Here is a 15,587-nt window from a genome sequence, read left to right as displayed (position 1 = left end):
ATGTTTAACTTGCTGTAACTCTGCTTTATAAATTTTATAAAGTAAAGTTACTTCCCTACTTTATTTATTTATTTATCTTAAAATTTTTACAGAGACAGAGAGTAAGAGAGAGGGATAGATAGGGACAGACAGGAACAGAGAGAGATGAGAAGCATCAATCATCAGTTTTTTGTTGCAACACCTTAGTTATTCATTTATTGCTTTCTCATTTGTGCCTTGACTGTGGGTCTTCAGCAGACTGAGTAACCCCTTGCTCGAGCCAGTGACCTTGTGTCCAAGCTGGTGAGCTTTTGCTCAAACCAGATGAGCCTGTGCTCAAGCTGGCAACCTTGGGGTCTTGAACCGGGGTCTTCCTCATCCCAGTCCGACGCTCTATCCACTGCGCCACTGCCTGGTCAGGCACTTCCCTATTGTATAAATCACCATTACTGTGGAACCGGTGGGCGGGTAGAAAATTTTACTACTAACAGAGGTACAAAAGTGGGTGGTAGGTATAAAAAGGTTGACTACCCCTGCTCTATACAATGGTTTTCTAAAGATTATATATTTACTTATTTTTAAGATTTTATTCATTCATTTTAGAAGAGTGAAAGAGAGAGAAAGGGGCAGAGAGAAGGGGGGCAGGAGCAGGAAGCATCAACTTTCATGTGTGCCTTGACCAGGCCAGCCCAAGGTTTTGAATCAGTGACTTGTGTTCTAGGTTGATGCTTTATCCACTGCATCACCACAGGTCAGGCTAAAATTTATTTTTAAAAAAGCTGTTTTGCCTGACTGTGGTAGCACAGTGGATAAAGCATCGACCTGGGATGCTGAGGTCCCAGATTTGAAACCCCTAGGTTGCTGAATTAAGCACAGGCTCATCTGGCTTGAGCATAGTCTCACCAGCTTCAATGCAGAGTTGCCGGCTTGAGCGTAGGATCACAGACATGATCCCAAGGTCACTAGCTTGAGGAAGGGGTCACTGGCTCGGCTGGAACCCCTAGTTAAGGCACCTGGGAGAAGCAATCAGTGAACAACTAAGGTGCTGCAACTGTAAGTTGACGCTTCTCATTTCTCTCTCTCTCTCTCTCTCTCTCTCTCTCAAAAGAAAAGAAAAAAAAGTAATAAAAGGCTGTTTTGTCATGGCACAAGATTTGGGAACAAGCTCGTGTGTCCATCAGTATAGGGTCAGCTGCACAGACCTATAGTGTGTTCATGAAGTAAAAATAATGCATTGTGACTGAAAAGGAACAGACTTAACGTGGAAACACCTCAGTGATCAAAGGGTAGAAGCAGGTGTAAGTACCAGCTGCATGAAACAGGAACAGACATGCATTTGTTCAGATACGCATAAAACATCCCTGGAAGAAATCAGGAAATTAGTGACAGTTTCCTGAGTGCAGGGATCAGTTGTCTAGGGATGGGGTTCTGGGGAGGCCTGATTACCACCGCATAGGGTATGTATTGTTTTATGCTTTTTGTGAGTTTCAAACTGAATATTTTTATGTTTAAAAAAAGGATATTTTGTGTCACCTACATAGTAAGAATATCCATCCCCATTCTCACTACCATGGTACTTTTGCTGCAGATCATTAGACCATGTCTGCTTCTGGACCATTGAAGGCCAGGGCCACTTGCCCTGGGTACTGCAGCTCCTGGAGTCTGTGTGTCTATCCCCAGCCTCTTCTTTTCAGAGTCCTTTGGCAGCTTCAGTCCTTTGCATTTCCATATAAATTTTAGAATCAACATGTCAGTTTCAAGAACAAAGCTGGCTACAATTTTGATAGAATTTGTTCTAACAGCTTATTAAGATTATAATTCTGAATCTGAAAAGGAAGTGTTAGGCTTGGGTGGTGTTTGAACTGTTTGCAAAGGATTATGGAAGTGATGGCTGGTGAGGAAATGTAGAGCTATTGTTATTGCTTTATTAATGGGTCTCCCCAGGAGAACAGGAGAGACCAGTAAGACAGACCAAAAGCCTGTGACCCAGATTTTGGGTTGTGTCTTAATGAGGCACTTTTGTCTTGATGTTAGCTCTGCAGAAGCAAGATAGCAGTTTAGTGGTGAGGGCTCTGCAAAAGTTTGTGATGGGTACACACGCTGGATCTTGAAAGTCAAGGTCAGAGGTTGATGGACCTGTGGAGAGGCAACTAACAGGGAAAGGAGGTTGGTTGTCCCCCAGGTCGGAATGACGGGCAGCATGGTGCTGTCTGATACCAACTGTGCTTGTAGTATTTGTGGACAAGTTGGCATAGTTGTGGGTCTCCTGGGTCCAGCATTGGAGTAATGAGTTACCCTTCTCTTTACTTGCTTTGTGAGCCTTATAGAGCTGAGCTAAGAGGGGCTGGAGCCTTGTCTTATTCTGCAAGGCCCTGGGCAGGACTGATCCATGGTAGATAATAAAAGGCCCAGTAATGGAGGTGGGGCCTAGAGTGAGGCAGAGAATACAGAGTGTTTTTGAAAATTCTGAAAAGGGAGTGATCGCCCTGGTCGGTTGGCTCAGTGGTAGAGCATCGGCCTGGCGTGCAGAGGTCCTGGGTTCGATTCCCGGCCAGGGCACACAGGAGAAGCGCCCATCTGCTTCTCCACCCCTCCCCCTCTCCTTCCTCTCTGTCTCTCTCTTCCCCTCCCACAGCCGAGGCTTCATTGGAGCAAAGATGGCCCGGGCGCTGGGGATGGCTCCTTGGCCTCTGCCCCAGGCGCTAGAGTGGCTCTGGTAGAGACAGAGCAACGCCCCAGAGGGGCAGAGCATCGCCCCCTGGTGGGCAGAGCGTCGCCCCCTGGTGGGCGTGCCGGGTGGATCCCGGTCAGGCGCATGCGGGAGTCTGTCTGACTGTCTATCCTCGTTTCCAGCTTCAGAAAAATACACACACAAAAAAAAGAAAAGAAAAGGGAGTGATCATTAGAGCCAGGTCCTTGCAAAACGGACATATCAGTGATAGCATCCCCAGTATGCAGATGGGAAACTGCTCCAAGTGTAAATGTTTGCACAGTACTACCAGCTGATAAGTGTCAGAGATAGGGTTTAACTATTTCACCATTAAAATCTATTTTTTATTTATTATTCTGTGATAGTTCCCTCTTGTCTTGAATTTCTTGCTAGAAGTTGGGCACTTCTCTGTGATGTAGTGGAATTTTTTATTTTTTTATTTTTTTTTTACAGAGACAGAGAGAGGGATAGACAGGGACAGACAGGAACGGAGAGAGATGAGAAGCATCAATCATTAGTTTTTTGTTGCTCATTGCGACACCTTAGTTGTTCACTGATTGCTTTCTCATATGTGCCTTGACCGCAGGCCTTCAGCAGACTGAGTAACCCCTTGCTTGAGCCAGCGACCTTGGGTCCAAGCTGGTGAGCTCTGCTCAAACCAGATGAGCCCGAGCTCAAGCTGGAGCCCTCAGGGTCTCGAGCCTGGGTCCTCTGCATCCCAGTCTGACGTTCTATCCACTGTGCCACCGCCTGGTCAGGCTGATTAGTGGAAAATTTTAATGCTTATGTACAGAGGACAGTAGGTCACTTCTGATCTCTGCAGTTACTTGGCAGCAGCTGGTAGAGAGCAATGCTGGAGGAGGCCAAAGTGGCCCCTTGGGCAAGGTAGTGCTGAGGTGAGAGGGGGTGCCATGTGAGAGGGGCCTCCACAGACCCATGTCAGAGGTTGGGGAGCCCTGGGTGTGTCTCTGAGGTAGGAAATGGAGTGTCCACTTAAGCTTTTTTTTTTTTTTTTTTTTTTTTTTTTTTTTTTTTGTATTTTTCTGAAGCTGGAAACAGGGAGAGACAGTCAGACAGACTCCCGCATGCGCCCGACTGGGATCCACTCGGCTCGGCCACCGTGGGGCGACGCTCTGTCCACCAGGGGGCGATGCTCTGCCCATCCTGGGGGTCGCCAGTTGCAACCAGAGCCACTCTAGCGCCTGAGGCAGAGGCCACAGAGCCATCCCCAGCGCCCGGGCCATCTTTGCTCCAATGGAGCCTTGGCTGTGGGAGGGGAAGAGAGAGACAGAGAGGAAGGCACGGCGGAGGGGTGGAGAAGCAGATGGGCGCTTCTCCTGTGTGCCCTGGCCGGGAATCGAACCCGGGTCTTCTGCACGCTAGGCTGATGCTCTACCGCTGAGCCATCCAGCCAGGGCCCCATTAAGCTTTTTATGTCAAAACTATTGTAAAATTTTTAATTCAGTTTTTATATTAATGGGCCAAAAAGTTGCGGTGTTTTAGGAAATTTAAAAATGATTATATTGATAATCACAGCTATTATTTGGTGCTAATTAATTATGATGAACCTCTGGCATCTTACACATCGGTGCTTTTTAAATATGTATTTATCAATTGACTTTCTCCCAAGAAGTGTCAGATTCTATAGTCACTTGAAATGAATTTTTATTTTTTAAGATTATACAGCTCAATTAAGAAAAATTTTAATTACACTTGACTTATAATATTATAGTAGTTCAGAGGTACAGCATAGTGGTTAGACATTCATATAACTCATAAAGTGTTCACTCTGATAAGTCTAGTACCATCTGGCACCATACATAGTCATTACAACATTATTGACTATATTCCCTGTACTTTACATCCCCTATATTTTTTTGAAATTGCCAAATGAATTTTCTTGAATATTAAAGTTCATTTTTGATTATGCTATGGAGACGTTGCTTAAAATATTTTTAAGATTACAGGAACAATCGATGGATTCCTTCTGTGCATATATGCTTTCTACACAGTTTTGGAAAATCTGCCCGATGGAGCAGATTTTGGTTCATCTGGAATCAGATTCCCGACCTGTGTGTCGGCGCCTGGTTAGCCTCATCTTTAACTCTTTCCTGCCTGTGAATCAGCCGGAGGAAGTGTGGTGTGAGCGCTGTGTCACGCTACTCCAGATGAATCATGCCGCTGCCAGGAGGTTCTACCAGTACGCCTACGAGCACACCGCATGCACCAACATAGGTACTGAACTCTGCACCTCTCAGTTGTGTGTTCTGCATGAGGCATGTATGGCTCCTGGTACATGTGCTTAGTGTTGGTCATTTTAAAGCTTCATGCTTTAATGCATTGCTTAATGGTTTCCTTTTAATAACACTTGTAATTATTTGGGATTATGATTTTATTTTTAAAAGGTAATTTTGTGGAAGAAACATGTAAATTATTGATTATCTTAACATTTTAGCAAAGCTGATTCATGTGATTCGCCACTGCTTAAATGCCTGCATCCAGAAGGAAATGCGAGAGTACCAGGAGGATGATGAGGAGAGAGAGAAGGAGAACGTGAGTGTAAGTAGGACACATGACCATTAGCCGTAGCCCCAGGCTGTGATGTGGGTGTCGGCACCCATGTCAGTCTACCCCAAAAGATCCCACAGTGATTAGAGTTAAGGGATCCAAGACCGAAAGTCTTCTAACCACTTACCCCTTTACCAAGTTACCCCCCAAGACCAAACTTTGTTTTTCGCTAATCAAACTCAAGTCTTTCCTGTGAGTTCTTCACAAATTTGTTTCTTTGTCCAAAAAGTATAAAAGCCACCTGCTTTGTCATTTGAGAGACTCATTTGTGCACACGTATTGTGTTTCTCCTCTTAGTTACCTGGTTTTAGATCAATTTATTATTAGTCCAGCCTTAAGAACTCAAGAAAGAAAGTGTGGGAATTCTCCCTATCCTTAACATTAGAAAGGTTTTTTTCTGTTTATTTCTCTAGTGTTGACGTTTCAGGTAATTATTTTGGAGGCTCATAAATAATGTTTTTAAAAGAATTGTTGTGTATCCTTTGTAGTTCATTGTGGAGTTTGGATAGGATTTAATACAAAGAAATTTATTGGTAACACCCTGTCCCAAATTTTTTTTGCCTTAAGCTTTTCTGTGTATTTTAATATTACCCAGGGGTGACATACCTGGATTGGATTCTAGACATTACGGTCTTTTAGTTTGATGGTGGTGGAGCTCTTACCCACTGCCATGATACTCTACTAGAAACATCTTGGGGTTGAATTTCTAAGACTGAGTTTTAATTAAAATTCTCTTTAAGAAAGTATTTTATCAAAAGTAATTTACCAGCCTGACCAGGTGGTGGCACAGTGGATAGAGCGTCAGCCTGGGACGCTGAGGACCCAGATTTGAAACCCCGAGGTCATCTGCTTGAGCATGGGCTCACTAGCTTGAGCACAGGGTCACTGGCTTGAGCAAGAGGTCACTGGCTTGGCTGGAGTGCTCCTGGTAAAGGCACCTATGAGAAAGCAATCAATGAACAACTAAGGTGCTACAACTATGAGTTGATGCTTCTTATCTCTCTCCCCTCCTGTCTGTCTCGCTCTTGCTTGCTAAAAAAGAAAAAAAGTAATTTATCAAAGGAGTTTTTTTTGGCTGCTATTTCTTCAGAATCCAAAGTGACCAGTCAGATCAAAAGAAGAGAATGTTTAAGGCTTGGACACGCTACTTATGAGCACTGTCTTAAGCTTGTAATCAAACTCGTGTGTTCATGTACATCAAAGTAAAGTCTAGAGGTAGTTTGTGGTGTACTGGCCTTGAGAAGAAAAGCACCAAACACAGTTTACACTCTTGTTGAAACAGTCTTGGCCCTGGCCAGTTGGCTCAGTGGTAGATCGTTGGCCTGGCGTGCGGAAGTCTCGGGTTCGATTCCCAGCCAGGGCACACAGGAGAAGCGCCCATCTGCTTCTCTACCCCTCCCCCTCTCCTTCCTCTCTGTCTCTCTCTTCCCCACCCGCAGCCAAGGCTCCATTGGAGCAAAGATGGCCCGGGCGCTGGGGATGGCTCCTTGGCCTCTGCCCCAGGCGCTAGAGTGGCTCTGGTCACAACAGAGCGATGCCCCGGAGGGACAGAGCATCACCCCCTGATGGGCGTGCCGGGTGGATCCTGGTCGGGCACATGCAGGAGTCTTTCTGACTGTCTCTCCCCGTTTCCAGCTTCAGAAAAGTAAGAAAAAAAAGGAAACACAGTCCTGCATTTTGGCCCCAAATGAGCGCTGGCATTGATCCTTCCTCCCTAGTTCCTGCCCTGTGCCACCACCTCTGACAGAGGCTGACAGGGCTGTGACACAGGCTCAGGGCTCAAGTATGGCTTTGCCTGTTCATTAGCACATTTTTGTAAGAAATAGTTGCTGCTATGCTAAACTCAGAGCAGTAAAATTTTTTTTTTCTCTGAAGCGAGAAGACAGACTCCTGCATATGCTGGACCAGGAGCCACCTGGCATGGCCACCAGGGAGCGATGCTCTGCCTATCTGGGGCGTTTCTCAGTTGCAACCCGAGCCAGTCTAGTGCCTGAGGTGGAGGCCATGGAGCTGTCTTCAGAGCCCAAGCCAACTTTGCTCCAGTGGAGCCTTGGCTGGGAGAATGGAAGAGAGAAATAGAGAGAAAGGAGAGAGGGAAGGGTGGAGAAGCAGATGGACACTTCTCCTGTGTACCCAGCCGGAAATTGAACCCAGGACTTCCACACACCGGGCCGTGGCTCTACCACTGAGCCAACTGGCTAGGGCCAAGGCAGACTTTTTACTAATGTGTTTTGTCTGTAGATGATGGCAATAGTTTATGCATTTTGATTTTTAGAGGATTTTTAATTCATGTAAACTATTTATTGAAGGGACATAGGGTCCCTGGCCGGTTGGCTCAGTGGATAGAATGTGCAGCTGTCCCGGATTCGATCCTTGATCAGGGTACACATGAGAAGCGATTGTCTGTTTCTCTCCCCTCCCTCTCCCATTCTCTCTCCTCCTCTCACAGCCAGTGGCTTGATTGGTTTGAGCATCAGTCTCGGTCACTGAGGATAGCCTGGTTGATCCGAGTGTTAGCCTCCGATCAGCCCCAGAATGGGGTTTCCGAGTGGATCCTGGTCGGGGTACATGAGGGAGTCTGTCTATCTCCCCTCCCCTCACTTTAAAAAAAAAAGAAAAAAGAAGGTATATAGGGTTAATTCAGAATGTATCATTTCTTGGTTGGGCTTAAAAACAGCTTTACTGCTTAGAGAGTCTCAAATACAGAATAAACTCCTGACATGAAAACAGACTTGATATTCTTTACATTTCTGCATTGGGTCTAGAATTCTGAGAAGTGCTTTTAAAGGTAATGTTGTCATTTTAATTGTTACGATTTGATCTTTCACAGTAAAATTATTTGTATCTTAGGTTCTGGATAAAACCTTGTCAGTTAGCGATGTTGCATCCATGGCAGGTTTGTTAGAGATCATCGTGATTCTCTGGAAGAGCATTCACAAGAGTTTGGAGAAAAACAAAGAGGCCAGACTCTACACTATTGACAAGTTTGCCTCTGTGCTCCCTGAGTACCTCAAAGTGTTTCAGGTAAGATTGCACACTTGTCAACAGGTGTATTGAGATGACATTGGAGCAGAATTAGAAGTGCCCAACATGTCACCTCATTCTGGCATCTTGTCCATAAAAGGAGGGGCTGAGCCAGCTATTATCTGGTTTAGAGGTTGATGTCTCGCCCTTCTTGAGGGTGGAGGTCACGTGCCTTTTAGCTTCACATCCCCAGCACCCAGGGAAATGTCAAGGCTAAACACTTGGTTTTTCTGTCTCTGATGGTCTGTGACACTATGTGAGAATCCAGTTTGCTGGGAATTGAGAAAAAAGAGTTTGTGAACATTAAGATACAGTAGCACCTAAACTTTGGGCAGGTTTTTTATTTTGTTTTGTTTTTTACAGAGAGAGAAGGGTAGATAGGGACAGACAGACAGGAATGGAGACAGATGAGAAGCATCAATCATCAGTTTTTCGTTGAGACACCTTATTTGTTCATTGATTGCTTTCTCATATGTGCCTTGACCATGGGGCTATAGCAGACTGAGTAACCCTTGCTCAAGCCAGCGACTTTGGGTCCAAGCTGGTGAGCTTTTGCTCAAACCAGATGAGCCCGTGCTCAAGCTGGCGACCTTGGGGTCTCGAACCTGGTCTCCGCATACCATTCTGACGCTCTATCCACTGCGCCACCGCCTAGTCAGGCCTTTGGGCAGTTTTTGACATTTGACACCACACTATAGCAGTAGATTTCTGAAGTATTCCAGTGTGTCTGTTCCTGGGCAAGAAGGGACTACAAGTGTAATAACTTCTGTGTGGATGAAGGAAGTCTTCTTATTTCTTGACTTTTTATTTTTACTTCTGAAGGAAGTTCATAGTTCAAAAACAAATGAAAATAAGACTAATAGTTTAAAATGCAAATTATTCCCAATTATAAAGAAAACATGGTCTAAATGAGGAAAGATCATAGGTTTTAGGAATCACCTTCTCTTGAAAAATGTACTCTCAGCTCTTCTACAGCTCCTTATGTGAGCTGTGTTTCTGTGACTGACAACATGCCTCTGAGCTGCGTTCTGCCTCTGAAATGCAAACTGTCCTGTCCATGAAAGTAAATACTCTGTTGTCAAAAGTTACTAGTATATTTAAAAGCCAAATATTTACATTGGACTGAGAAACCAGTATTATCTCAATCTCATGTGATAAACACAGATGCCCATTAGGTATTAAGTTTTCCCATTAAATATGGCCAGGGTTACTTACTGTAGCTCCTGCTGGACCACCTTAAAATTTGAAGTTAGATGGGGGAGGCTTTCAGAACGTGATAGTGTTTAAATACCCTTTTGTTCTGTCTTCCTTTTTATGGCTTTAGGATGATCGCTGCAAGATCCCTTTATTTATGCTGATGTCCTTCATGCCACCTTCTGCTGTTCCTGCGTTCAGGTACTCTGTTCAGGACAGCAGTGAAGTGGGAGCCCTGCGTGATTGTGCTTAGTTATCACTGACACTCAGCAGGCTGTCAACTTTAGCTTGAAGTTCTTGGCTGCTGCTTCCTGCACACCTCCCTCTCTTTTGCTGTGCAGGGGCTAGCAGGGTGCAGTTTCCTGAGGGCTCTGGAGTTGCCCAGGAGTCAGGTGGAGGCAGCATGGGCTAGAGCTTTCTAAGCCTTAAGTCAGGTTGTCAAGCTTGACACGCTGAGTTGCTAGAGCTGAGCTGTTCTCCAGCATGGTGTGTTGGCCAGCATGGCTGTCACACTTGGACCACAGCTGCTGTGAGTGCAGAATGCACATGGACTCGGAGACTTGGTGTAAAAAAAAAATGTAGCACATCTCATCAGTAGTTTCATTTATTGATTACATCTGAAAATGATATTGTGGGTAGATTGGGTTAAATAAGATACGTTACTAAAATTAATTTTATCTCTTCTTTTTTTTTTAAATGTGATGACCAAAAAATTTGAAATGACGTAGGGGCCTGTTTTTGTGGCTTGCATTATGTTTTTTATTTGGCAGTGTTTCTCTAGAGTATTGGTTATTAGCTTAGTAAAAATTACTTATTTTTATTTATATTTATGGTAAAATTAATGTTTTGATGCTAAAGAAAAATTATTGCCCCCAAATTACAAATCTTTGCTCTGGAGTCTGGCAGATAACACGAAACGGAAAGCGGGGTTTATGTGACTTTTATTATTGATGACTTAACACTTAGATCTGTGCTGCATTAACATTCATGTTCCTAAAGCTGATTTTAAATTCAATATTTTGTATTGGAACTTAGCCTGTGGTGTGGAGACAGTGTATTTATTCCTGCAAGGAGAATGTCCTATTGGTAGGAAGGGCTAGTGTGCCCTCAGCTCTTAGCTTCTTTGTCTTCTTCACCTTTTAGAAAAGCAAGAAAATGCTATTGAAGTGTCTTTTTATATTTGACATTTTCAGCTGCAGTGTGATTTCCACATTAAGAAACCAAGAGGAAGGAGCTGTGGACAGGAGCTTCTGCACTCTGTTAGACTGTCTTTGCTCCTGGGGACAAGTAGGACACATTTTGGAACTTGTCTGTGACTGGCTGCCAGAAGAGCCATGCCAAAGAAAGGTGAGCTGGCATCACGTTTCTCTAAATCTGCTAGGGAGGGTGACTGTTAGATGCCTTTCTGGGACACGTGTGTCAGTTTGTAGCTCTTCTTCTCTCAGACTAACTCTGCATCTAAGCGGAAGGTGCGAATCCATGACCCACGGCCCGTGAAGCCCGACTTGGCATTAGTTTACATAGAGTATTTGCTGACCCATCCGAAGAACCAAGAGTCCCTGCTCTCTGCTCCCCAGAAGAAACTGAATCACCTTTTGAAAGCACTTGAAACATCAAAGGTAACTTTGTGCAGAACAGGTACAGACACTATGGGAATCAGCGACTTCATGTAAGGTCTAAAATTTTTATATTTATCCTGAAAATTTTTCCAGCTAGAAAGGAATAGAAAGCTATCTTGTCCCTTCCCTCAGTTGGCAGACAAGAACACAAACTCAGGTGACTAACTGGTATAGAAAATAGGGCTGCCTATGAGTTCAAGGAAAAGGAGGGGAGTGTACCCTGGCACCAGTGGTGTTGCCTCCTGTGACATCCTGGAGGGGTGTCTCTCCCTCTGCATTGCTACCAGACAGGGCACTGCTCCTGTTAGGTGTGCGGTCAGGGAGTCCAGGCTGTGGATAGAGAATGGTTCCTGGGAAACTACCTTTCTGTCTCTTTTCTGTGTTGTTTTCTGTGTCTTGCCAGGGCTGTCTTTACTCTCTTCACTGAGGGCAGGTCAGAATTGATTCCAGGGGCAAAGGTTTCACATGCTTATCACTTAGTGGGGAGAATCTGCAGAGGGCAGAGGAAGGAAAGCTTTGCTGTTATGGAATCACCTCAGCTGCTTGGGCCACTTCTCCTAGTGGAGCTGGGTGTCAGGTGTTTCCCCCTGTCCTTGCCATTCATCCTGGCCACACACACTGTGTGGGCAACTTGTCAGTGGGCACGTGGCCGCAGGTGTTTTCTTTTACAGGTCGATCTGGAATTAATTCTGCAGTTGCCTGGTGGGAAAGCTGAGTTCTTTAGTGAAGCAGCTGCCCTGCGAGCCTTCAACCTGCACTGTCGGCTGAGCGTCCATCTTCAGTATAAGGTGCGTCCGTCTCACCTGGTGCCAGAGCAAAAAGCATGTCGCCAAGGCCTGTTCCATTGCTAAGTTGTCTCTCTGTTGTTGGACAGTTCTGTTCAGAAGGAGAAATTTACCTGTCCATTTTGGAAGACACCGGGTTTTGGTTGGAAAGCAAAGTTTTATCTTTTATTCAAGATAAAGAGGAAGACTATCTGAAGCGCCGTAGGGTTGTTTATCAGCAGATTATCCAGGTTAGAATTCTTAACACAAAGACCTTCTTCAGGCGGGGTTTGTCAATTGCTTCAAGACTTTATTTTCTGTTTCAAAGTTGTAATTTTAGACAGTAATGCTGCTCTTCTTAATACTTACAGTGCCATTTGAGTATCTAGAGTTTATTCTTTTAAAAGCATAAACTGCATAGTTTTAATGTAATTTTACACATTGTATGTGATAGGTGTTCAGTAATGTTTCTGGAATGACATAAAATGAATTAGTGTTTTTTTTTTTAAGAGTGAGAGGGACAGACAGGAAGGGAGAGATATGAGAAGCATCAGCTCATTGTTGCGGCACCTCAGTTGTTCATTGATTGCTTTCTTATATGTGCCCTGATCAGGGGGCTCCAGCCGAGCCAGTGACCTTTGGGCTCAAGCTAGTGACCCTTCACTCAAACCAGATGAGCCCACGCTCAAGCTGGCAACCTCAGCGTTTCGAATATGGGTCCTCAGCATCCCAGGCAGACACTCGAGCCACTGTGCCACCACTTGGTCAGGCTGTAATTAGGTTTCTTTTGGAAACAAAATAATTGCTATCTATCTTTATGAAAATTTCTTTACAAAGCATCTTTGTAAATATCTGCTCTGAGCTAACTAGTAGTCCATCAGCTTTTAGAAACTTTACAGGCTAGATTTATTACCTCTTTTCTTTCTCTGTTCTTTGTGGGTGAGTCACATCTGCATATCTGTCTCTTACAGACCTACCTTGCTGTGGGCAAAGATGTTGTTATGGTCGGCCTGGCCACTTGCAAGTTTCAGATACAGCTTTTGCATTGGAGTCTTAGAATCATGCACACAGGTACGCATCATAACTTACAGGACTGGTTAGGACAATTAACAGTCTAAACCAGTTCCCCTTTCTCTCCCTCACTATGCTGGTCATGATTCTCGCTTTAAAATGGCAGGCATATAATGCAAACTAACTTATACCAAGAAGGGAGTTTATAGGTTGATGCAGTCAGGAAGTTCTAAAGTATTTCTAACATCAGATGTTAGAAAGTTTAGAGTTTGTGATGAGGCCTGGGGGAAGGTCTCCTCTCTGTATTTGTTGATTGTCGGTTGACTGTATCATGTGTGGGCCCATGCACTTGCCACCATGCCATCTCTTCCTCCTTGCACTCATAAAGCAAAGATCACAAAAGAGTGCTTGTTGTCTGCCTGGCCACATAGGGCTGTGAGTCAGGTTAATGCCCCTCAGGACCACTGGGAGATTGTCATTACCCCAAGGACAACGTCACCCCTGGGAACTAATATCCTGGTGCCAGACTGGCTGAGCACTCAGAACTAAGTGAAGTGTGTTCAGTGAGTGAGTGAAAGACCAGCTGCCTGAATCCCAGCCATTGATGGTCTAACTTATCCATCTGGGGTTCCCAGGGCCGCATTCTCACAGCCCTGTCACTTGATGGCAGGAGTGGAGCTCTGGTTACAGTCAGGTTCAGAAGAGTGCTGCTGTGACCCCCCGATCCCCACCCTGCTGGGTAGCCAAGTCCTGTGTGGAACTGGCTCTGCATTGTTCTCACTGTGCATCCTGATGCTGCACTTGCTTCCTTCTGAGGTCTGCAGAAACTTGAGTTTGGTTGCCTAAATTTCTTTAGGCTTAGATATTTGCTAGAAGAGATTGAAAATGAGATCATCATGTAGCAAATTCAACATTGTGTTTTTATTTAGATTCACTGAGTCTGTAGCTCAGTTGACATCAGCCATGTGCAGTCTTGTTCCTGTTACACAGTCCTGGAGGGTCTTTCTACCCGTCCTGCAGGGTCTTTGTCTTTGTGCCTCTACTGCGGAGGTTGGCACTTGGATTGCCATGACCATCCTTAAGTCAACCTGTAACTAAAGATTATACATTATTTGTTTAAAATATCCACAGTTAAAGACTAAATATTAAGTAGAACAAGTATTATTGGTTTTAATTTGTGAAAACAGCCTTTTAAACTTAAGTGTAATCACTAAAACACTAAAAATGATTTGGATTTTTTAAAATTGATTTTTGAGGAGGAGAGAGTAAGAAGCATCTACTTATAGTTGCTTCACTTTAGTTGTTCATTGATTACTTCTTGTACGTGTCTTGACAGGGGGTGAGGTGCTCAAGCCAGCTACTTTTGGGCTCAAGCTGGCAATGTCAGGGTTTTGAACCTGGGACCTCAACATTCCAGGTCGACACTGTCCACTCTACCAACAGTGATGAGGCAATTTGTATTTTTTTAAACTTCATTTTTCACTTAGGGATTATTTTCCCCAAAGACTAAATCTATTGTTTGTATTTATAAAATATTCCTTTCTGAGGAGCTATTATTTTAGATCTTGACCGTTGCCAGTTTCATCACAAAGAGTTAACAGAGGTATCTCTTCCCCCCAGGTAAGCTATTGACGTGACCTCTAACCAAACTGAAATGATTTGTATTTGTACAAAGGTTTGTGTATATCAGGATTTCTCAGGAAAGAATCAACTATATGCTCATTCTGAATAGTTCAGTGAGATAGATCTAACATTTGCTCTTCACTGAACTAATAAAACATTTTAATTAAAAAACCAGACACCCATGTAGTACTAATAATTAAGCATGGCTCTCTCTAGGCTAAAGTGCGTATTCCAGAAGAGATATCCTTGTATACACATAACCCATACTTACACATAACCTGAGCTTACAGAATTGCAGAACTTTCTGCTATAACACAATATATGTGTTTCAAAAACAATATGCACACTGCAAAGTCAGGCACCGACGGTGATGGGCCATGGGAAGCTACTTGGGATGCCTGTTTGATGGACTGTATAACAGCACCAAGGAACAACAGTCCTTGCAAAAGTAGCACAGGTGCTTTTAAAGGAAGGTTACTTTTCTAATAGAAGTTAGAGCAAATACCTGTATAGGACTTTGTCTTAAATGGAAAGGTAAGATTGATGGCAACCGTGGCCCCTGCGTGGAGCTGGCAGAGGAGCGCACACCCAGCTGAGCTGGAGGACCAGCTGTGCCTGAGCTCTTCACCCCTGGGAACCGAAGAGCCAGTGCTCAGTGTCAGACTGATGGATGCCCTGCCTAGCAGTTTGCCTGAGAGCCGATTTGCTCCAGAGAAGCAGAAACGTTGTCTTCTGTTTTCCACAGTTGTGAATTCTGACATTTCTCAGGAATCTGTCATAAGTTACTACACCATACGTTTTTTAACTGCCAGTCTGCAGACTAGTGCTAGTCCACCAGAAATTTTGTGTGAGTCCGCGAAAGAGTTAACTAGCCTGACATTTGAGGATTGTAGACCCAGTGATCTTTGTCGAATTTGCTTATACTCAGAGTGATTTCTACCTTAGTGGTCCCTGAAATAATTCTCCTATTTTCACTCGTCCCCAGGTGTGTAAAGGTTGAAAACCACTGGTCTATATGCATTTGATTCTAAGACACATTCTGCTTGAATATAATGAAATCAGTTTGAATTAAAATTTTCAGATTTTTGTCAGTAA

At 44.2% G+C, this 15,587-nt stretch overlaps 1 protein-coding gene across 4 annotated transcripts in view; it reads left to right on the top strand.

Annotated features, from left to right (window-relative positions):
- The window catches only part of NCAPG2 (non-SMC condensin II complex subunit G2), a 60,161-nt gene that overhangs the window by 30,093 nt on the left and 14,481 nt on the right, over positions 1–15,587 (top strand). For 3 of the 4 annotated variants that reach the window (XM_066236573.1, XM_066236574.1, XM_066236575.1), the window contains 9 exons: positions 4,702–4,924; positions 5,145–5,248; positions 8,108–8,281; positions 9,606–9,676; positions 10,669–10,822; positions 10,921–11,094; positions 11,766–11,882; positions 11,969–12,109; positions 12,830–12,929. In XM_066236573.1, the coding sequence (XP_066092670.1) occupies positions 4,702–4,924; positions 5,145–5,248; positions 8,108–8,281; positions 9,606–9,676; positions 10,669–10,822; positions 10,921–11,094; positions 11,766–11,882; positions 11,969–12,109; positions 12,830–12,929 (1,258 nt within the window). The remainder of the gene's footprint in view (positions 1–4,701; positions 4,925–5,144; positions 5,249–8,107; positions 8,282–9,605; positions 9,677–10,668; positions 10,823–10,920; positions 11,095–11,765; positions 11,883–11,968; positions 12,110–12,829; positions 12,930–15,587) is intronic. The other variant, XM_066236576.1, reaches the window with a different exon arrangement.

Source organism: Saccopteryx bilineata, chromosome 6 (assembly GCF_036850765.1).
Source record: "Saccopteryx bilineata isolate mSacBil1 chromosome 6, mSacBil1_pri_phased_curated, whole genome shotgun sequence".
Classification (NCBI taxonomy): Eukaryota; Metazoa; Chordata; class Mammalia; order Chiroptera; family Emballonuridae; genus Saccopteryx; species Saccopteryx bilineata.
Note: the sequence above shows the minus strand (reverse complement) of the source record. Positions and strands in the feature narration are given on the sequence as shown.